At 40.4% G+C, this 24030-nt stretch overlaps 2 protein-coding genes across 4 annotated transcripts in view; one reads left to right on the forward strand and one right to left on the reverse strand.

Moving 5' to 3' along the window:
- KIAA1549L (KIAA1549 like) overlaps positions 1-17288 on the forward strand; it is a 137378-nt gene extending 120090 nt beyond the window's left edge. For 2 of the 3 annotated variants that reach the window (XM_055722950.1, XM_027810442.2), the window contains 3 exons: positions 704-849; positions 4268-4419; positions 8273-17288. In XM_055722950.1, coding sequence (XP_055578925.1) covers positions 704-849; positions 4268-4419; positions 8273-8554 — 580 coding nt within the window. In that variant the 3' untranslated portion in view covers positions 8555-17288. The remainder of the gene's footprint in view (positions 1-703; positions 850-4267; positions 4420-8272) is intronic. The other variant, XR_003561508.2, reaches the window with a different exon arrangement.
- A 4931-nt stretch (positions 17289-22219) lies between these two features.
- Positions 22220-23641, reverse strand: C10H11orf91 (chromosome 10 C11orf91 homolog). The gene is made up of 2 exons (XM_055722566.1): positions 23284-23641; positions 22220-22290 (listed from the first exon to the last, which is right to left on the reverse strand). The coding sequence occupies exons 1-2, from the start codon at positions 23639-23641 to the stop codon at positions 22220-22222; spliced, it is 429 nt and encodes a 142-aa protein (XP_055578541.1).
- Between the last annotated feature and the right edge of the window lie 389 nt (positions 23642-24030).

A 24030-nucleotide genomic window follows, 5' to 3' on the forward strand; every position in this document is an offset into this window, starting at 1 on the left:
AAAAAATGCATTGCAAGGAATTCTTACACTTCTGTGGTGGGCGAACTCGTTTGGTTTTCAGTGCTGTGCTGGTGGGTACTGCTGGTGCCAGCCGCCATCCGAGGCACCGCAGGCCTGCTGGGAGTCACTGTGGAGCACTGGGAACTTTTCCAAGTGGCTGCTAATGATACCGTAACTGTGTCCAAACACTCAAGATATAGACATGTCTGTTGTCATATTCTTGTTCATCCATTAAGTTTTAGCTCTAAAGCAACTAGGACACACCATTTCAAAAGATGTTAGTACTTTCCAAGTGCAGTTAATGTTATTTAGTATAGTAGTCTCCTACTATAAGATACTATGTCATATATACTGTAGTAATATGGTATTTGTATATAGCCTTGTGCTGATGAATGATTGAAAAGCTCTAGTTTTTGTGTTGCATGTCACAGGTGTTTGTTTGAAGCAGCAACTGAAGGCTCTGTGCAATGGTAATAAAATGCTTTGGCAAAGCAGCGACTAGGCTGAAGAAGTTGTCCTCAGACTTCTCCAGACTTACTGTTCTCCATTTGTTATCCAAGCTACTGTCATGCTGGAGCAAGATCAGACAGTTCGTACCTAGCTGGCTTGTCATACTGTAGCTAATAGGCACGTATGTGGCTATGAATCTGATCTGTCAGTTGGAATGACAAAAGTTTCTACTTTTTTCTTTCTTAATGCACAGGTCTACATCGGATATTGGCAGCAAAGTGAGAATACCTGAGTCCAGTGGGGCAGATCAGGTCCAGCATCATGATCAGACATCTTTTGCAGCAGGTTCGAGAGCTCCGATGTCTGTTGGTCCACTTGATCAATCAGCTTTTCACTCAGGTGAAAAAATAATGCAGACCCAACTTGCAATGTAAATGAATGTATGGGATACAGTAAACACAGATGATTATTTGGAGAAAGGCTGTATTAGGTGGAATTTTTTTCTGGTGCAACAGCAGGAGACCTACAAAGGATTTCCCCTTTCTAAATGCACATTAGCTACATTGTAAAATACCACTTATCCTGCAGGAGCACCAGGAAATGGTCATTTCTTAAGGTAAGATCCACCAGTAATGTACCAGATGTTCAGGTGTGGCATTCTGCTGGCTCACTGATCAGGACTCTGAATTATTAAAGCCCAGTATCACAGAATCCAATGGATCTTGGCTTTCTGAGAAGTAATAGCTATCTGCATTGTATTCATCATCTTGTGCTGAGAATAATAATGTGGATATGCAAATCTGTTGTCAGTTAATTAAATATAGTAGGTCTGAAAGAGCCATTCTACTTTTACTAATTGTCATACTTTGCAAATGGTGCATGTGAATCTGAAAAGAGCAGATGCTTACCCTTCCATCTTAATGAATTTGAAGCTATAAAATATGCCTGCTACCAAGAAGTCTCTCTTCATGTCTGCAGTACTGTGTTCTGTGGGATACACTTGGTTAATCATTTTCAGTGATTTTGCTGTCTGTTAATAACAGGTATGTTGTGCTACCACTGATGAGTGGCTGCATTTCCAAAACCACAAAGTGACCTTTGTGTACATTGTGGAGTTTGCCAGAATAATTGTGGGGCTAGTTGCAAGAAACTTCCATATATGATGGATGCTCCAAAAGGCTGTAATACAGGGGAAGACAAGGAGACTTGTGAGAAACCTGCAACAATAATACAAGGATTTCTAATGTTCTGATAATGAAAATAAATTTGTCTTGCCTCAATCCATGAAAAAACGTTGCTGAAGGTGCTGATTTGGCATGAAACAGCCTAATGTTACTCTCATGCAGCCCATCAACATCAGCTGTAAGATAATGATGTTGTGGTAAGAATTTGGAATAAGATATTGCATCAGCTGAGTGTTCATTTTGAAGAGTAGCTGATTTTGCCATAGTTTGATTAAGAGAGTGTTTTGGTGTAGAAGCCCATGTGTCATCTACAGGAGCAGCACTTTCTTCTCTGAACATGTCTGAAGAATACTTATTTCCAGTCTTGCAAACTCATTTAAAATAGCAATCCTTGTGCTGGTTATGACCTGGGGAAAACAAGGATTTCCCACCCCTCTTCCGTTAGCTCACCTTCTTCCAAACCGAGGGGCTGGAGGAATTGGGGTAGAGGTCCTGTGAGACACCCTGCAGCTACCTGCTGTGCAGGCGTATGTTGTAGATCCCACCGGTCTGTAGCAATTCCATGGTGACTGCTTCTCTGAGGGTCAAGCGACTCCAGCGTTCTGCCTGACCGAGGTGAAAAGGCACTACAACCCAATGCTAAAATGAAAGCTAGGACTTAGTCCCTAACAACAGAAAACCCTGTATAAATGGAAAGCATAACAGAAGTTTTTAGTCTGTATTTTGGATGACAGTATTCTTCGTTGTTTCTTCCAATTTTTTTCCGATATTTTTTTTTTTTCCTGAGATAGTGTTAAAACTGATTATATGTTTCTGCTCCGGAGACAATTGTGCTACAACATATATTTTTCACCTCTTTACATACCTGGTAGCTTCTGGCTGACTGCATGGGGGTCACTGAGAACCTATAAATCTCTGGTTTTGTGGAGGCTGCTTTGAGGATGGGTGTCACCGTTTGAGTCTCTGTGTGTGTGTGTGCCTGTGCAGTGTCCCCGGCACCTATCAGAGCAGGCAGCATAACCACCTGGCAGAGTGTTCAGGAGTGAGGATGTAGCAGGGCTGTAAATGACATTCTGGGGGGCAGGTATCTGAAGCACCAGTAAGTGATACTAATTCTGTCAGTTATGCTCTGTATGAATTTTAGTGGAATGCCTGTGTCTTCTGGTTTTGTCAGCACCTCTTACACAGTGGTATCATATCTACTGGGAACAAGTCCTGGCAATATTCAAATCGTGTGCAGTTGGAAGGGAGAGGAATAGTATTTTCTCTGCATTGACTCTAGTAGAGTGTCAGTGCCTATCTATGCAACATTACTGTACTTCCACTCCTCAGTGAAAATGCTCCAGTTGTACTTTGTTGGGTTCTCATGGGGTTTACTGGCTCTGCTGCTTTCACATATATGACGTTATTTTTGCTATATTCTGTGAATCTGAAAAGATACAGATCCATGTATTATGACTAAAAACTCTAATCATACCATCCACATGCTTTGTTTACTAACTGATAAAAGTGATACAGAGCTTTACCACCCAGGATTTAGGAATGAGGATTTTATGACCTTAGTGTAGCAGTGCTACAGTGCTGGTGTCTGTCTTCACATGTAAATAGACACTAGAGGAAGTCTTACTGGACAAGCCAGTTGTTTGTGTTTTACTCTAAACTTGGCAAATACATGGAGTTATGATAGCATCTCTCAAGGGAAAGAGTGAGAGCACACAGTGAGATGCTAGTCTTCCAGACAGCCTATTTATATCTTGTGGATAATCTCAGTAACTGCAGCATGAACCACATTGTTCTCTGCATCTCTGCCAGCTGCAGGGATAAACTCTACCTCAAAGCAGGCGTTACCTTATCCAGAGATTTGGCTGAACCTCATACTAGGAAGGCTGGTTTCTCCCACCCAATGTGGAGTATGATAGTGGTATTTTAGTAGAAGGCTTCCTGGACATCCCTATGCATACCTATTGATGAAAACATGATAAAACAGATTTGGTGTTGACAAGTTTCTTTGGAAATATTTATTTAAGTTTTAGTGGCATCACTCATTGCAGTCATAGACCATTCCTGGGAAAGGAATTGAGCAGGTAGAGCTTTGGTATTTTTTTACAGAAGCATTGAAGTTTTATGACGGGTTTATTGAGATTACAGCCTTTTAAATGTATCACTCATGCATTTTTGTAGGTTTTGTGCCTAGAGATGTTAAGACAGACTGTGTAAACTGTGAAAAGAAAGCTGATTTACTCTGAAACCCATGGTAACATCAGCTAAAAAATGAGTACAAGGAAGAAAACATAAGAGGAAAAAAGCCTTTTTTTCTAAAGATTCAAAGTTTTGATGACGATCAGTTGCTACAAGGACCAAGTCCTAAGGACTAAAGTACTCATATCTTTATCTGAAGGCTGTGCATGATTATACAGACAACTGCAGATCTTACCTTCTCCAGTATTTCCTAGCGTTATAGACAACTTCTCGTCTGATGGTGGGAGCCTTACATCTAACCAATGGTCATCACATTCTCACAAAAAAACCGCAAGAAAAAAACCACCACAGATTCCATTTACTTCATAAGCACTATCTTCTAATTTATAATGAAAATGTCAGCTATTAATTATATCTACTCTCTTTCTTAATAGGAAATACCGTACCAGCAGTGTTTGCCATACCAGCAGCAAACCGACCTGGCTTCACAGGCTATTTTATCCCAACACCACCCACAGCATACAGGAACCAAGCCTGGATGCCCTATGCTGGAGAGAATGAATTGCCAGGGCAGTGGGCAGACTCAGTAAGCATCCTTGCTTTTCTACCTACCTGTATTTTCTGATTTGCACAGGAGGGGTTTTAAGCAATGCTAAGTGATCAGCAAAGAACCTGAACAGCATAATTTTCTGTTAAATGGGACCAGTCTCCAGTAGTGAAAAGCTTTAAGAGAGGGCACAGATAATTTAGCTGTCCATCCCATAAACTATAAGCAAAATCTTTACTGAGTTAAATCATTCACTAGGTTAGGGGCTGGCACCCATGTAAAGTTAGTGGGTTAGGTACCAATTTTTGTTCCCAAGACAGAGGTTAAATATTTGGATAGGGGTATGGCGGGAGTAGGTGATGCTGCCTCTCAAGGCACTTCTGTGCTGTTTGGAAGCTGGGAACTATCTTTCCTTCCTGGAGGCTTCTCTCAAGACAGCCTGGGTCCCAGATCCTGGCTCCCAGCACTGCTGCATCAAGTCCCTCCTGCAGGCTGGAGTAACAGATTATAAATTAAATAATTAATTTCAAAATCCTAGTCTGGGGCAGCTGTAATTTTTTGCCCAAAGTATACCTACATTTCAAAGAAATAAAGTTGAAATATCCTAAAATGAATTGCAGTAGTTCATAATGTTCAAAACAATTTCTAAACTGTAGAGCTTTTTTTTTTTTTTTTTCCACTAGGAAGTCTGCTGCTTGAGCTCACAGCTGGTATTTATGCAGAACCAATTCAGCTAAAAACTAGGAGGTAGATTCTGTTTCCTTGTGCACATCATCAACGGAACATTTTAGTGAATTGCATTTGAGTCTAAGTTGGCTTTGAGCAGCTAAGAGACACCACCATCACATAAATGTTCCTGGGGGCAGCTATTTGTTGCCAGATCTTTATTACTGCTCCTGATGCCTCTGAGGGAAAGAATTCAGTTCGACTGTCAGATGCAAGTCTGAATTTGTAGGCTGAACTGTCAAGAAAAAAGACGTTCATCTGTAAGCTGAGTACATCTGTTGATGTGCCCCTGACACCTGGAGGCTTGTGATGCTGTTGTACAGATTCCTTTCCCAGAGCTGCCATTTAAAGCATTGAAAACTTTTTCTTTTTCCTTTTTTTTCTCCCCCTTTTTTCTTTGTTTTCTTTGGGTTTGGATTTTTTTATTGTTTGTTTTTAACCCTACCGACATTTTAAATCCAGGAGGCTTCTTGTATCTGAACAATCATTTAAAACTTCTTTAGGAAGACAAAAAACACCCCACAAAACAAATCAGGAGAATTTACTTGTGTTCCACTTTTTTTTCCCCTTTTGTATCCCTGTTCTTTGGCTGCAGTCCCATGAAAAAAAGTGTCAGATATCACTTGTCAGAAGTGGAGACTGAAAAGAAACTGGACAGACTGGAAAGCAGGTCTCCAGCCCCCTGTTCCTTTCTCTGGAAGGAGCAGAGTGTAACCCTGTTGTAGGTTTCCCAGTCTTCAGGGAAGGAGGTAGGAAGAGCAATTAGTGCTGGTGGACCCTACACAGAGGAATGTAGAGGGATGTGAGAAACTGTCTGAAAAACAACTGGCAATCTAGAATTCAAAGAAAACAAATGTTTCTTTTAACTTCACTTACCCATTGTGGAGCTTTATCAACTTCTTGTACTCAGATTTTAAGCCCTCCTGTGAGTTTGCAGGAGAAGAGAAGAAAAATGTAAAAACAAACCACTGCAGTTTCTACAATGAATTTGCACCTCCCAAACGCTGCCAAAAATTGTCTTTATTTGAAAATCATTTCTAGAGGAACTACTAATAGTGTTAGCAACATAATACAGTCAGAAAGCCTGAATAAAACTGCAAAAAATAAAGATCTAAAATAATAATCAGGGTTTGAGTTTCTGGCTGCTTTTTTGGTTTCTGAGCCTCTAGACTATAACTTGACCATGCTTCCAAGATTTTCTTGATGATTAGTAAGAAGAGAGGCTTAATATCTATAAGGCGAAAATTGAATTGTTTGTTTTTCATGCATTTCTGCTAGCTGTGAAGAAGGGAACAGAAGAAACAGGAGATTTGACAACAGAGAATGATCTTATGAGCTAAATTTACTGTAGTGTGTTATTTTCTCAGTTAAATGGTAAGTGTTAAAGCACTAAGTTTTGTAGGGGAAAACAACTGTTTCTGACAAAGCACTTATTTTCCAAACTGGTAGATGCTGCTTAGTGAAAGTAGTAACCTGGTGGCCTCTAGTGGCATGCTCAAGTGTTGTACCACTAAAATTGTCTTGAATAATCTATTGTGAACTAAACAGAGGTGACTGCATTTAGTGATCACTTTCATATCATGACTGCTTCCTAGGTTTGTCTCATCACACCGTACTGAACGTGTTTGACATTCTCTCCATTACTTGATGGATATCTGAGATCATATAGAGCACGCATAAATCCTAGTGATCAGGTTTTAATAGGTTCTTAGATGCCTGAAGTGGCAAGATTTTTCAGAGCACCCAAGGGGTTGTTAAACTCTCACAGGGCCAGATTCAAAATGGAATTTAAGCAAAATTCCAAAGCTGTCATTCTGAAGTCCATGCTGAGGTCCCATGTTCCGTGGAAGGTATATAAAACTGGTAGATGTTTCACATCTTGCCATTTCAGTCTGCTTGCAGAAATCTAAAATTCTGAAATTCTGCTTCTAACATACCCACCAAAGCCTTATCCCTGGTGGGTGAAGCACCTAACACCTCAGCCTGACTGAAATAAAAAAATTAGCCGAGACACCTGCCTGTTGCCTTATATAAGACCTTAATGTATTTGGAAAGTCAAAAACGTTTTTCCCATTTTAAGCAAAAAGAATTACAAAGTTTTAAGTGATTAAATATTGTGGAAACACATCAGCTGGCTTATAAGTGTAGTATTCTGAGTATAGTGTAGCTAAGTGTACTTTTCTGAGTTACTCAGTTCATAGAAAAGCATCACTGAACTTTCCTTACTTGTCATTGGCATGGACTAGAATGATCAGCTGGTAAGCTTTTCCTCAAGGAGAAATTATCTTTTCCTAGTAATAGGTTAAGGGTTGTCTTCTGTAACAACATAAAGCCTTCTTCAAAATGAAGGGCTGTAGACTCTTGTTTTATAGACTTTTGCAAAACATAAATAAATAATATTTTTATTCGATGCATTAAAAATTTCTGAGGACTATGAAGACTGGTATCAAGGTTCATGGATTTCTAAAGGAAACTGATATCTCACAGTGACTAAAGGGCCCATGTTGTTATTTTAGTTTTAGCCAGTGTAAGCTGGGGCTGAAATCAGTGAATTTACAATAGAGTACGATTGGTAATCCCCCATGTGATTCTGTTAAATGTGGCCAGAAATCCTGATACTTCTGGGAAGTCAAGCCTCTTCTTCAGTGTTGAGTTTCCAGGTTGGCATATCTGAGCTTATCCCTCTTGTCTGGATCCTAGTGAGTTTTTGTTAGGGTCAGTAAGTCCAGAGACAGTGGCTGTAAACCAGCAAAATCTGCTTTTCTGTTCTAGGCTATCTGGTGGCCTGAAATGGTAGTAGTACTGTTTGTTTAAAAGTGAAATGTTTAAGAAGAATAGTAAGCAGAGAACACGCTTTCAGAAAAGACATCTCCCTTTGATATTTTGTAGTGATGATAAATTAGGACAGGCAATGTTTTCCCTGCTAGGCATTTTTGCTCCCACCGCCTGGGGAGCCGAGTACCCAGTACCTTGAGATATATTCATAAATGGCCCATGCCAAGATAGACATTTGTAAATGGATGCTTAGAATCATGAGGTTTATGTTCTTTTCCTGTGATCCTATCTGTTAGATGTTATTCTGCCCCGGGGAGATTTGTGTTACCTGGCAGGTGGCACTGGGGATCAATTGTTCTGCGTAATTTTGTATAATTACAACACTCTGCAGGTTCCGCTTCCTGGGTACATCGAGGCTTATCCAAGGCCCCGCTATCAACACAACTCTCCTTCACGACTTCCTCGCCAGTACAGCCAGCAAGCCAGCATGCATCCCAGCCTGGAACAAGCTCCTTTGCCATCCACTGCAGCTTCGCAGCAGAGCCTGACAGAAAATGACCCATCTGATGCGCCTCTCACCAATATTTCTACAGCTGCCCTTGTAAAGGCAATAAGAGAAGAAGTTGCTAAACTGGCCAAGAAGCAAACGGATATGTTTGAATTCCAGGTCTAGTATCTTTTGTGTGCAGTATGTGTATCGTGCAACCTGGGGTAGCCAAGAAAGTGACTCCTTTAATTTTGAGTTACAAACTTGCTGTGAATTGTGCCAATACGATGGCATTTTTCTCTGTCTGAAAAGTCAATAGTATGAAGTGACTTAAAGTAGAGCAACAGGACTCTGAAGATATGTAATTCTGCTTGCTGGCTACGGAAATGCTGCCAGGTACCTGTTTCATATGGATAAGACTGATCATATGCAATTGTTTGTCACTTAGCTCTTGTATTATGATCGTCATCACTAGAGATGCTGCTGAATGTGTCTGCACCATGTTTCTTTGCAGGCTCAAATGTAGAGCTGCTGAAAATAAGTTCTGCATGTCAAAAACTTGGATTAAAGAAGAACATACAGTAGAACATGGTTAGCTAAAGGCCACAGTAGGGGTGGCGGTGACCATGTTACTTGTTTGCTGCAGGACATTGTATAAGGGATGCTGATTTCAGCAATGCAGAGCCAGTTCAGCCTTTTCATTCTAGAGACTGTATTCAAACCAAAAGAATTTGAGATGAGTAAGTAATACAAATAAATGTCCTGTAAATAGCCCCGATTCTCCTCATCCTATTAACAGTACAAAGAAGTGAAAGAAGAGACGACTGTGAAGAAGGTGAATGATATTTTGATTATTGGTGGCTACCTTGTCCCTCGATGCTACTGATGAGTTATAGACAAGATTTTTTTTCAGCGTGAGAGAATACAATGCCCGAAGAGCCAACAAAAGATATTGGTGCTAGAAGCTTTGAGGAGAAATGAAAAAAGGTTATTTGCGTTTGCTCTATATTCAGGCTTTTCACTCTGAATGCATGTGAAGCTGGTAAACCCGAGACCTTTGAGCAAGGCTTTCTGAACTGGAATAATGAATACACCTGCTTGGACAAGAAAACCTCTGTTTAACACAGTGCTTTTTTCTCTTTCTTAAACAATATCTACTAAAGTGATACCAGAAAGTGCTACCTGAAGCTGCAGTTGATTTTGATTACGCTGGAACAGTGAATGCACACCTAGGAAGTTCGGAATGTAGAGGGCCTAATGATTATATTAACATGTAAATAAGTAAACAGTTACATGGATTAACAAAAATACTAATGTTCTGTGAAAAAGAGAGCATTTCCAGGAATTATGCTGACTTTACATTGTGCAAGATAAAGGTCACTAATTGTTCAGCTGCATTGTTGTATGAATCCAGTCCCAAAAGAAAATCAAACCAGTTGAGTGGGACAGTAGTTTATCTTTTGCAGTTGCATAAACTAGTCAGAGGTCACGAACAATTGTTTTCAGTTCTTTCAGCAGTTAGCTTCAGGAACTGAATTTGTTGCAAAATTTGTTGTGTTAGGCATGTTTGATGTCAACTGGAGTTAAAGGTAATGTCCTTCATTTCAGTAACTTATTTAGTTATCCTCAATTGCTTATGCTGTTTTGTCTAATCACTTCATTTCCCTGAGTTTCTTTGGTCTTTACTGAGGTGAGAAAGGGAACTTGGTTTAGCTTCTTGGCCATTAGTAAAATGAGAGGAGGAGAGAGAAGAGGAGACTAGAATAGGGGATAAAAGAAGAAATTGATGAAGCACAAACTCTTAAAGCAGAGTTATTTTTTCCCCAAATAATTATATTACAAACCCTGGCTGAGATTGTGATACATAGTTATCCTAGAATATCCACATACCTTCTGCTCCAATACCTTAAATATTGCAGAAGCTTTTGGAATGCTAGCTAATCTTTCAAGAAATGTGAAATTTCATTTTTATTATTTAAAAATCAGATATAAATAAAATGTATTTTTGTAATTTCTATGTATATATGTGCTGTATATTTATATAAGTGACTGGTCTGCTATAGTCAGAAAATTTCCATAAACCAAGTGGGGGAAAAAAAAAAAGAAAAAAAAACCTAGTAATTTTAATGATCAATATGAACACGCTATGTCTGGAGTACACAAATATACATTTGGGTGACTTGGATATGAAACAACCAAAGAAACTCAATCTTTAATATAAATATCAGTCTAGTAAAGACAGACTGCTGTCTCAGTTTCCTGTCAGCTAAATAATACGGATCTTACCAGTGTAATACAATACATCCAAATTGTGTTGAATTAATAACTGCCTAAGAATATCACACTTTGAAATAACAACTTAAAAATACTGGGCCAAACTCAGTGTGCCATAAAAAGACTAGTTCTGGTTGGCTTCAGTGGGAACTTCACACACTGAGAGCAAGGCTGAGTTTCTCTGTATAGGGTTTGTCTATAGGTGCAAGTCTCACTTAGAATCCCTTGGACAATATTCTGCTTATTTTTCAGTCATTTAAATCACTGTAACATAAATGCAGACATAATTGAAGAGCAGCTTACTTCTATTTAGCATAAGCTAGTTCATAACTGGCTTAATCTATCTTGGTAAGTGACATCTACACTAAATGGTCAGCCACACTTTGCATCAGCTTTATTACCTCAGTTTTTGATTCTTCTTTTTAGCACATTGAAATTTTGCAAGTAGGTAGGCCCTTCTATGCAATGGGAGTGAAATGTACTGTGAAATCAATTTCTGTATCTTAGATTGTGGTTTTGCAGAGTTAGCCCAAGGCTGCAAGTATGGAAGCAGCAGCAATCACATGGATGGGAGTGCTGAAGCCCTGTAGTGGGGAAGGGTGACATTATGACATTCCCAGAGGAGTCACAAGAGGTAGGACATACCGGATTTAAACAGCATCTTTGGGACATTTCGCTCTGTTTGTAAAGCTGTATCCTATCTTAAATTTAAACGATTTAGTAGTTCTGACAAAAAATGTGCGAGGGTCAAGTCTCATGCCTTATATGATGAAGCATCTATCTTGCCAAACTGGAAGTTAACAAGTTTGGCGATTATGTAGGTGTACAGGGTTTGATGCCTATGTGCAAACAAAATGAAAAAATACAAAACCCTCAAGTATAAACATCTAAATAGCCACCTAGAAAGAAAACCCATTTCAGTAAAGTTAAACAAAGTACTCTTCACAATACTGAGGAAGACCTGATAGATTTTCAACATTAATTTTGTTTGATATGGTTATCAGTGATGTGCAGTCTATTGAATATTCCCTGAACCATCACTCCAAAACCATTGTGGTGCACTTTATTCACAAAGACATCTTACATTCTTCATTCATAATGGCTTTCTATTCTGTTTGGAATATGTTTCTGTATTTTTTTTTTTATTATTTATTTTTTTCAGTACAAAGTAAGGTTAAATCAAGACAGTAAGGACATTCCCAGGAAAGAAAAATCATGCTGTAATATTTATACTCTCTGAGCACAAAGCAATGATAAAGTGAAAATATAGTGTACAAATAATTTGTAATATAATAAACATTTTGTATGGCTACAATTACAATAGAGTTTTTCAATACTGATTTCAAAGAGGAAGGTATACCTGTTTAAAGTTATAACTGCATTAGAATATATTCATACCATTTTTACTAATAAAAAGTTAGTCATTAAGGTTTTTGTACTAAATGCCCCAATTTTCTTTACAATTATATTGAATGTTGAGGTGGAAATACGGTTGTCTGTGTACAAAAATGTTGTTGTTCTGACCACTATTTGTCTTCAGATTTGTAAATCATTGGTAGAAACATCTGCAAATGAAATGCACGTAAAATTACTTCTCGGTATGTGTGTAATGATCACTTTCTGTAGGTATACTATGTGTGACAATTATTAACATCAGTAGAACAGTAACTTTAACAGGATAAGAGGGTACTCTGATGGTCATTTTTTGAGAAAAACATATTATCTGGATTTGAGAGAAGCTCTAGCACTCAATCTAGAAATATGAATAATATTTGTATCTAGTAATATTATGGGTAGAACTTGATAGAAGTGCATGTAAATCCTGTATATAGACATGAGGAAACTATCATAAGTAATGATCATTTCTTTTTCAGACTAACTTTGAGAAGGTGAGACATGTAAGAAATGTAAGATAATGTAAGATAGAAAAAACAACATTGGATTGAGTGGCAGAACTGTCTCGTTTAAAGGATATACATACAAAGCTAACTACAGTGTTTGTTATATTTCAAGATGCCTGACTGTTAAAGAATTAATTACATTTTAATGTACTTTTTTTAGACCTGCATTGCACAAGAGCTAGCTGTCAGCTTCTAAAAGTCTGAGGGAGCTTGAAAGCAGCAAGTTTTCTGAGCTAGCAGAAGTCACTTCATTTTGCTGACCTTGTTCAACCTGTATACGACTGAGAGGCTCCGAGTACTGTGTCCAAGGATGCTGTAAATCAGTTACAGTCCTGACTTTGCATTTCTTGTGCACAAACAAATCTCAGTGGCTTCCCATATCTCACTGACATGAAGGTCATGGTAGTAGGAAGTAGGAAGAGAACAAGTGTGAGATAATATGAAGGATATTAACAGGTCTGGAGTACGTTAATGGTCTGGAAGCCATAGATCTGCTGTTGCACATTGACTCAGACCTACTAGAAAATGGTTGTGTTGGACAGCTGTTCTGAGCAAGGAGTGCTCCTTTCCTTGTCAGTGCCTGGTATGTATAAATTAAGACTCAGTCCTATCACAAGAGAGTGTGTTAATTCATGCTTCCACTCCTTTGTGTAAGCCATGTGCATGCTCTGTGCAGCTCCACGTGAGAGTGGCATAATTAACATGAGTGGTTTCCAGTTACTCAAAGTAATCTCTTGTAATAAAACACCAAGTTGTATGGCATATTATATATATTTTACTACATCATGGCGGGGGCTGTGGGGGGGGCGGCGCAGGACACCCATGATCATATAGTATGCTAGTATATTAATAGCGTTAGCTTTTTTTTTTTTTTTTTTGAAGGCTTTCTGAAAAGGGGAAAGTTTGGTTTGCTAAGATCAGGACTGCTCACTAACCGGAGCAAGTGCAGGGCAGCATCCCCTCCTGCTCAGTGTGCTGTTGTGGCTGACGGAGCAGATCTCTCTTCTGGTCACTTACTGCCCCCCTATAACAGGGTACAGGCACACCGCTGTTTTGAGTAAGACAGATGTAATTTTGAAAATAAGTATGTGGGGTAAATAACATCTAGCTAGTTCTCTGTGATCGCTTCAGATGGTCTGCTAAGCAAATTTACAAAGCAGCGTGTGTTCAAAGAGAAATGGATTAGCTTGGGGTTGTTTACTATAACGCTATTTAGCTATAGCACTGTAGATTGTCACAGCGCTATATGGAATGAGTGTGCCCAGTGGTAGCTGACACTTCCTGTGCTAGACATCCTTTTCATCAGTTAATATTTTGACCATAACCCAGGACTGAGTAAGATATTTAGGTTTTGTTTTGCTTATCAAAATACTTTAAAGTTAAATTTTTCTGTTTTAAAGGGTAGGCATGCAAATTGAGCATAAGTACTCATTCACAATGGTGGTTTTTTTTAACTTGCCTTTTTCTCATAAATAAATAATGCAAAACTTAACTTGTTGAAATGAGATTTATATGGGTCAGTAAATGAATTGCATACTGACTTGCTCATTAGAAGAAAGTTTCAAGATGGCCAAGTCATTAAGGTAAACGTGGTTAACACCGCAGAATCTGTTGAGAATAACAGCTTTGCACATCCTTGATGAAAAATGTTTTGCCATGCCCAGTGAGAAAACTGAGCATCTGGTGATTCCTGTTATTTGGGGGAAATTTTTGCTTTGGCTGTGCGCAAGACATGGGAGATGAGACAGGGATTTCGATGGGGCTCTGAGTGGATAGACTACCCTATGTTACACATCTGCTGTTTGGGTGGCCCTTAATACCAACAGATGTAAAAACCACAGACACCAAAGTGGTGTGGCAGAAAGGTGGTTTAGGTCCTGATTTTTAACACTGTTGTGACACCCCAAAATCGTACAATATTTCATGATTTTAAAATCACCTTAAGACCATATTCCTATTGAAAATCCCTTAGGATTCCTTAAGTATGGAATTATACTAATCTCTATCTCTCTCCAAAATATTTTTTGAAAACTAGTTCTTCATCTGTTTGTCCCCATCCATTTCAGGTTTCTTAAAGTGTATAGAGGCAATAATGAAGAGTTAGTTCCCACAGTTTTTTCTGTTATGAAGCTCATGAAAAATGAGAAATGGGTTTTAAATAGTTAGGTGGCCAAATGTATAGCAGATGGATCATGTAACTACCGTGAAGAGGTGTTTCAGGAATTTGATTTTTTTCCATTTGTTAAAAATAATTCTTGTTTTAAGAAGTGCCTGACTTTTCAAGAATTTCCATGCTCAATTCATTCCCAAGGAGTAGCTTGAAACTATATTACATTCTGTAAATAATTTTGTAACTTTATAAATACGCATTTACATACTAGGCAATAATGGGTCCAAAGGATTGTAAATCATACAGAAAGTTGATTCCACTGCGTACAATATTTAGAGAGGAGGTGAATCTTCCTTCCAAAGTATGTCCCTCTTCACTGCAGCTCAATGCATTTCTATGCTTTGTAAACCAGTGTCTAAACACCATAGCACACACTGGCATAAATTGAAGTCTTGTATATCTGGCAAGGAGCACTGACTTTTGCAGCCTCCAGTGGGACCCTATAAAGAGTGCCTGTGTATATGATTAAGTTTTTAAACTATTAAACCAGAAATTTGTGGGTCCTTAACTCTGGCTTTTTGCAAGGAATCAGTGGCTTTTAGGTCCTGCATCACCAGCAAACTTAACCAATAGATACCTTGAGATGTGATGCAGCAGGGTACAGCAGCCTATGTCAGGGATTCACCGGGATCTAAAAAGCGAGTGACTGTACTAGAATAGGTGGTAAAGCTATTTCAGCAGTGGATGGACACTAAGTAATTATGAACTGATTACTATGGCAGGTCAGAAAGTCTTGAAGTTAACTGCTTGGAATCGATTTTATGTATTTGATTAGCTTTTGATTTCTTCATTTGTTAAACCAGTGCAAAAATAGCAACAGTGTATTCTGTTTCAGAGTTATAAACATGAGAGATCTGAATGTAAGTAAACTTGAGGTTTATTCTTTGTCCTTGCCTTTATCTACTATTTTCCACAGTGCAAGTAGGAGAAAAAACCCCAAACCCAATACTTTACTCCCCACCAAATTTATTTTAATATTGCTTTCTGTGACAGAGAGATGGGGAAGGCTTTTTTCATTTCATGTTGCTGTTGGGTTCTTCAAAGTCATATCTGATAGAAAAAATGACAGCGAAGCCAAAATTTTTGGAAAAATAGATAGAACCCATCTTACTGAGGCTTGGATTTTGGTTTAGCATTTAGCAACCCAGCAGAAACGGGTCAGACACAGCAAAGGGTCTGTTCTGCGCAGTTCTTTGGGTCTTGTTAAAAACTACATGTGTACAGCACAGATATTCCTATGTTCTTTGACTTTTTATTTTCATTTCTTGCCATTGCTTTGCATTCTGAATTTGACTTTTATGTTGTTGTACACAAAGAGGTACACTCTTTAGCTTGCTGATACATTGCTAGTGTGATAGAAGCAGTAACCAACATATGTGATACAATTTTTAATTAGCTATGGCACTGCACGGCTTTGGCCCATGTTCTGCTTTGTGATCCTTATGTCATAGTAGTATTAAGGCAAAAAATGAATACAGAGAACGTCTTCCACTGAAGTTATTGGCAAAACACCTGCTCACTTCAAGGAGAGCAGGACTGATCTGGTATTCTCTCAGTGAATTAGCCACCACAAGTATCTTAAAACTGCAAAGAGAGGAAGGATGCTATCTGGTTATGGGTAGCTAGAAATTGGGAGATCGTGACCCTTCTTCAGAATTTCAGATTGGTCCTGGGCAAGGCACTTAATCTGACTATGCCTCAGTGTCCCCATCTGTAAAGCAGGGTGAAGGGACTGCCTCTCCTCACGCCCCTGGTGAAAGGCTGAACTAACTGATAATGTTAGAAACACTGAAACTCTGGAGTGCAAGTGGATACTTTAGTATGAAGCACTATTTATTATTTCACGGAGCTTGGTAATTGTTCAAGACTACAAACTACCTGTTCCTCTGGTAGCATTTAAATATGTGTAAATTTACAAGGAAAAAACCCCATCTCCTGATACTATTTCAGTATGTTCTAGGAAGCCCTTCCAAGAACAGCTTCTACCATTTTTACAGAGATGTAATATCAATAAATTGTCTCACTTCCCATGCAACAGACCTCACTTTCTGACAATGAACTTTTCTTCTTTGAATTATGGAAAGGTCTAGCTCTGCATGATTACAAATATCCATGTTATCTTTGTTGTTCACAGCTTGATTCAACTAAACTGTAATGGCTGTGTCTGTGAAAATTGCTCAAAATCTGTGTTTCAGCTATAAATGGGAAAATTGGTTTTCTGAAGTGAGTTTGAGCTGCAAAATTGAGAGTGATTTGTAAAGCCAAGTCTAGGGATTACATTGAAAGAGGATTAAAATAATTAATTAAAATTTTATACTATGCAATCGGAAGGGAAATCTCCAAGAACTGGTTCCTTTGGCAATTTCAAATGTAAACCCATACCAATGATAGAATTTTACATATCACTGAAAAGGAGGCATTTAAAATGTTCTGGGTCATTACCAAATGGCTGTTTTTACTCTGAACTGTAGGGTGGTTCTAGAAATGAAACTTACAAGTACATAGAATAGTTTCTTTCATGTTAGTGGCTATAGCTTAGTTGAAGTTGTACATGTTTTTTCTTGGCAATTTTGCACATTAAATAAAATATATCTTAAAATCTATGTCGCTACTCAGTGGTTGTTCCTGCTGTGTCCTTTTCTTTAGATCAGCTGCTTTAAAGCAAGAGGATGGTTCTCGCTTGGAGCTTCCAGGATCCTGGACTTTGTAGGGGTTCTGCTGCTCATGCTCTAGAGGCAGAACCTGGCAAAGGACAGGAAAGGAATTTAAGAACCCCACAAGCTAAAACCATGTATTTCAGCAGTGCTGCTCCCTCTGAGGAAAGGCATTTGCCTGCCTTGCAGAGGTGAGCAGGACAGTAACTAGCAAGCCCATGGGTTTTTGAGGGCATCTTATGATCCTGTGTTTCCTTTGTGAATTTTTGTTCTCCCCTTCATGTCCTCTATGCCTTTCTCCAATTATTCAGTCAGTTACTGTGGTTTTTACTGGTACTTACCCAGGACTAAGTGTCCTGCTATCAGTCTGAAGTGAAATTAAAAGAAATGGGAAAATGCAGGTATGTGCTTTTGTGCAATTTATGATGCAGGACATTTGGAATACAAAGTTCATTTTATTACAAGGAACACATCTAACTCTTCTTCCCTCTCATTGTTGGTTCATAGGAAAAAAGAGGCAGGAAAGGATCTCTCCAAAATAAAGGATAAATGAACTTCCTAGTGTATGTATCTCTACTAAGGTTCTAGACAGATGGTATATATAAGATACAGTTATATAAATATAAATTGTGTCTGTGAGTACTTAAGTGGCCTCAAGGGTTTTTTTCTGGCTTTTATCAAGATATACCAAAATCTCAGCCTATTTTGCAAATGTATGGTTTTAGTGTGTAACATTAAACAACTGACTAGTGTTATTAATAATTATGTTTCCTTAGAAAGGCCAAATGCTTCCTGGTTAGCACTTCTTAGATTCAGTATCTAGATATCAATGATCTTAAGGAAACACTACCTCCTAAACAAACAAAAAAGGACAAGCTTCTTAAAGTGCTGCTCTTGATTTCCCTATTTATATTGAGATATTAGCTCTGAATTTTCAGGACAGGTGAAGCTACCATGCAGCATTCACTGCTGAAAATAGAAAAATAACTTTATGATAGTTTAGTTCTCTTAGATTTATTCTGTAATCTCTCCCTCTGCTAATTAAGGCAGTTTTACTTGAAGATTAATTTATATTGTAATGATCCATTTGTAATAAGGCTTGAATATCTGTTTGGAGAATTTTAACCTAGCAAACTCTAAAATAAAGCAGTCTAAAACCTGATGGACCCAATTGTTTGGTACAAAATATTTCACAGCTTAAATGCATTCTTGTTTTCAAATCACTTTCTGTCTAATTCTTCCCATCATAAAGCAGACAAGGCTGCTTCAGTTTTCCAAAGTAAAAGACCTGAGGGCACTCCTGGGCAAGCACAGGAGTATCACGGTAGGTGTGGACATGGTTCTTTCAGTAAGGCAGCTGTCACTTCTCAGCCCTCAGGCTGACTGAAAAGATGTGATACTCTGCTTTTTGAGAAGCTTTCTTTGTTAAGAATTGGAAATGGGAGCAACCTACTGATGTTTTGAGATCTCTGCCCATGAGTCAAAATCGTAGCCTAATGTTTCTTTCTTGAATACAATAGGGATAGATTTATTGAGTCACAAGGCAGCTGCTATATGAAAGAGATCTGAGGTGTGCTGGCATCTAAACAGCAGGCTTAGCTTTCCCTAAGCAGTCTAAAAGAACAGAAACAATAAAAAAATGAATTTATGAATAAAAATCCTGCAGTAAGAATGCTCATTCTATTTTGTTTCTTATATGTTTAGTTTTTAAAAAAGAAACAATAAATAGATTAGTTTTGAGATGAACCCATAAGCCTACAGAGATGAGAGCAAGTTACTGGCAAGGTCAGGTGAAGAAAAGGTCAGAGAAGAAAAATAAAAGTAATTAAAATGTTCATGGACAAATAAGAATCATCATGCGTGCCATTATGTTTGACTGGTGGTTTGTTCTGGCTCTTAATACAAGCTATTACTCTCTCACCAGATTCATGCATATGAATGTGTTGGCATTTCCAATGAAAAGTACAAACAGTGATTCTTTTCCAGGCAGAAATTTTTCATCGTATGTCCTGTGTTTCCCTTACAGACTCTAAAGTACTTTTGCAGGTGCTCCTTCACACACAGAAGGTCAGACTGGCTTTCCAGTGAAGATAGCCTCCATCCTTTAAAGATCTTGGAATGCTGAGATGCTTCAGTGAAAGGACTTTGACCAAAGCGTCCTGATAGCACAGTGCCGTGGCCAATGCTGGCCAAGGGAAGCCATTCTGCCTTGTTTTGGCATGTGAACAAAATGATATTTTTTTTTTTTCAGTAGATATGTGTCCCCTGGCAACTTTAATTGAGATTACCTATTAACTGATGTTATTCCCTGCATTATCACCCACTAATTAAACATAAAATGTTGTTTTAACATAAAGGCTGTATGACACACTGAACAACAGATGGAAAAAATTTAAACTGTGTGCTGGGAAAAGTAGCTCTGTTTAAGGCAGGAAAACCTGAGGGAGTAATGGCTGATAAGAGCTGGATGCAATGTGAAAGAGTTGGTAGAAGGTGAGGGGAAGTAATAGGAAGCAGTGATCACATGTAATGGAAATCCTTGTAGGCCCTTGCAATAACCATGGGAAAACTTAGAGTGGTTTAGGATCAAAATTATTCTGGAGATTTGGGAAAATTTAGTTCCTCTGCTACCTAACTTGATTTAAAAGCTCTTAGTTCTGCCCAAAACCTTTGCAGGCCCCTGTATGTTGGCCCTTTTTGTCTTGTCCAAGTTTGTCTTCCATTATACAGTTTAGGCGCCAATACAGTTCCCATTTTCATAGTAATTAACTATTTCAGTATCTGTTCATAGGTTTAGCCTCAAAACTCTGAGAAACTTTTTCTCATCATTCTACAGAGGGAGCTGTGAAACACCAAAGCCCAAATTTCCAAGGTATTTTGGTAATAATCTGGTCCTTTAGGCACCTAGATTCACCTTTTAGTGCCTCAGCCTCCAAGGGGTGGTTGGAAAGACAGAAATCATCAGTGTTTAGGTGAGCATTTTCCGACCGGGTGTAAAAATACTTTGTTTACGAAGTTACTTGTGCACTGTCTAGAGTAAAATGGCTTAAAAGATGCCAACTACTGAAACCAGAACTGTTTAGCCAGAAGCACAATATCGTTAATCAGGCTCTAAAGAGCTAAGCAGCAATTAAATGGTGCCAAGGCGGGCCTGAAGAGTGGATTTAAGGAGGCTGCAGAGGGAGGGTGTTTCTGCTGGGGTAGACGATGGACTGGAGCGTTTGGGGAAAGCCAACGGTAGTGGCCATCAGCCTAGTAAGTGACCGTTGGCCTGGGTGGTGGCCAGGCCTCAGGCCCCCGGGGACCACGGGCTGCAGGCACCCTCAGCAGCTGCCTCTGGGCCCCCATGGCCTGCTCTCTGCCCTGGGAGCACGGTTTAAGCTCAGGCCCCAGCTCCCACCCCGGCCTGGGCTGTGTTGCAGGCGAAGGGGTGTCTGAGTGTCAGGGCTGCCATGCTGAGACCCTCCGTGGGCCGGTGTTACAGGTAGCCCTGTCACCAGTCCTGCCCCTGGGCCTCCTGTGTGGGCCCGGGGCCTGGCCCCTCACCCTGCCCTGCCTGAGGCCTTGCCATGCTCCCCCAGCCCTGCTTAGGCCGTGTTTTGTTAAAAAACCACATCAGTTAGCAGGTGAAGCCCTGAACTGCTGTATTGGTGGAGACACCCGGCTGACAACAGCAATTGTGGACGGTAAGATTCTGTTTAAGATCTTCTAGCTGCTCTCATAAAATGTGCCTATTATAGCTTTCCAATTGACAACAGGAATTATAAACTAGATATTTTTTTCATATAAACTCAGTGTAGGGTGGATCAAAATCAGGCTGGAAAGATGAAGATAATAAAAAAGTGAATGCTGGAATAAGCAGTAATAGGAAATAAAATTTTGATATCTTATTGTGTTAAAATGCTTCATAGTCGAGCAACATGAATGCAGTTAAAAAAAACAGATTACAATATTACTGGTTTTTTTTTAAAAAAAAAAAAATGCTGCTTGCTAAAATACGATAGCTTCAGGGTTGGTGACTATTATTTCATGCTGCCACATACTGCTCTTGAATTAGAACAGGAAAAAGTAATTGGGATCTTTTTATCAGTCTGATGAGCCTATTTACTACTGTGTTAGGTTATTCTTGATGCCACACATGGCATTACTTTTTCAGTGGCAGATGTTCTGCAGATCTTCACTCTGTCATGGCTGCCTCTGTCCATTTCCCTTGTCCTGAAAGGGACGTAAGGATGTTGTCACTCCCGAAACTGCCACAGGCTGAGCTGAAAGTTAATGTTATACAACCATTCTCTTAAAAAAACTGACTCAAGCCATAACTTCTGTAATTTTGTGGTATACTATGGACAATAAAAGAATACACTGTAATTGTAGCTAGGGTTTTTATGCTAACACAAAAAGCTTGCTTAGAGGCATAGGACTTCTGACCATGTCTATTTACACTCAGTTTCACTTAATGTACCTAGAATTAACACAAACTCCTCCCTCCTTTATTTTGTTTTGGAATTACTGTGTTTCCTTGCTACATGTATCTTGAACATGGTCAGTGAACTGCTAAGGATCTTGATATTAGCAGCATTAATTTCTCAGTGTTTTTGAAGAAAATATTAGCCATCCTGTTTGCCTATAGTTACTGGGAAAAAAAAAGTGAAAATATATAGTAGTGTGATCAGTAGCTAGTACCAGAGGAATAATACACAAAAAAGTCAAGATGAAAATGTGCTGCATTTTTTAATTTGGTAGGAGACTAGCATATACTAAGTAGAAAAATAATATTAAATATCCATTAAAATATTTTATAGTGATGTAGTGACCGAATATCCAGCTGAAATAATCCTCATCATGTTGGTGGCTATTTCTTTAGCTTCTGCCTTGCTTTCAGGTGTTGTATCTTTTCTTCTTTTAGTGCCTTCAGAAGTTTATCTAAACAGGAATGAAACATAATTCTACATTAATTTTGTAATTAATACTTTACAATACTTTTAAGAAAATCAAATAACGAGTTAAGCAAAGTAATAATTCCTTACAATTTCTTGTCTAGCAAATATCTGAAAACTAAAGTTTCTCACATTTTGAAAATAATAGGTATTAAATGGGAAAAGGCATGTATGGCTGTAACAAAGGAAATAAGCTCATTAATTTCCTGTTCTGAAAAGTAAGTGTATGCAAACTACCTATTAGAATAGAGTATTTTTGAGATCTGCCTCTGAATGTGTGTATCTGACGGACATTTTTCCTGTGTTCTTGTAACCTTTGCACTCCTGAAAGTTTCTTGACTGGCAGCCCGTGGCCTTGAAGGAAATTATGGGCATAATATCCTTAGCAGTTGTTGGCCTCCCTACTGCAACGCTCGGTAATAGCTGTCTGCTGAGCTATTTGATTTCCTGTATTTCCTTCATGGCCAGCAGGTTTTAAAATTAAATGCCAAACTTATTTGACTTTTTTTGTTTTGTTTTTTATACCTCCAACTATCTGTGGTCATCAGTGGCCTTTATTTTATGTAAGTGGCAGTTGACTACTGCAGCACCTCGCTAGTAGTGATTTTTTTTGCATGTACAAACGCCCTCTGATTTGAGCGGTGATGGAACTGGCTTTTTGCTAACACTTAGTAACGTTGGGGGTTTCATTCCTTTGTGCAAAAGTCACCACATCCATAATTCTTGTGCCTCTTTTATGTGGTTGTGCAGGACCAGGGACTCGGGTAGATGACACCGGACAAGGGCTTTGCTCCCCACACCCCATGTGCTCCTCGGGCACCTGCGGCCGGCAAGAGTCCGGGGGCAAAACCTGAGGGGCTGCCCCAGCCCCCTGCCCCCGCGGCCGGCTGGGGTGCCAGGGGTGCGCCCTGCGGGGGACCCTACCCCTACGCTCCCGTCCGCGCTGGCCCCGGGCCCCGGCCCCGGCGGGAGGACGCACACTGCTGGGCGTCGAAGCCGTCGCCGATGAGCGCCCGCAGCTCCAGCTCCTTGAGGCGGATGCCCAGCTCGCAGATCTCGCCCTCCAGCTGCGGCTGCTCCCCGGGACGCCGCGCCGCGCCCGCCCCCTCCGGCGAGGCCGCCGCCGGGCAGAAGAAGCGCAGCGGCTCGTAGGGGATGGGCGCCAGCGCCGCGGCCCAGCGGGGCACCCCGGCCGCAGGCGGCGGCGGCTGCCGCGGGCCGCACATGGCTGGGAAGAGGGTCCAAGGGCCGCCGCCGTCGGCCGGGGGCGGGACGGGCTCGGCGCGGTCGTGGAACTGGGGGAAGTAAAGTGGGCGCGGCGGGCGCTGTTCGGCCATGGCGCCGGCGGCGGTTGTAGCGGCCGGGCTCGAGTCGGCGCCGGGCTGGGCGCGGGCGGCTCCGTGCCGGCGTCGCGGGCCCCCAACGGGGCCGGTGGCGAGCGTCGGGGGAGCCGCGCGGAGCCGGCCCCGGTTTCGTCCCCCGCCTCCCCTGGGGCTTTTCGCCCCCCCGCTCCCCCGGGGCTGCGGCTGGGCAGCCGGCTCCCCTCGCCCGGCGGGGAGCGGGCCCGGGCCCGGCGGCGAAGTGTGACTGTGCCGGGCTGTCTCGGCGGGCCCTGGGCGCCCTGTGCCGGGGAGGGGCCGGCGGGAGCCCGAGGCACCCGGGTTCGGCGCTACAGGGAGCAGCTGTCAGAAGGAGCAAAGGCAGCGTTGTCCTGGAAATCATCTTT

Source organism: Falco cherrug, chromosome 10 (genome assembly GCF_023634085.1).
Source record: "Falco cherrug isolate bFalChe1 chromosome 10, bFalChe1.pri, whole genome shotgun sequence".
Classification (NCBI taxonomy): domain Eukaryota; kingdom Metazoa; phylum Chordata; class Aves; order Falconiformes; family Falconidae; genus Falco; species Falco cherrug.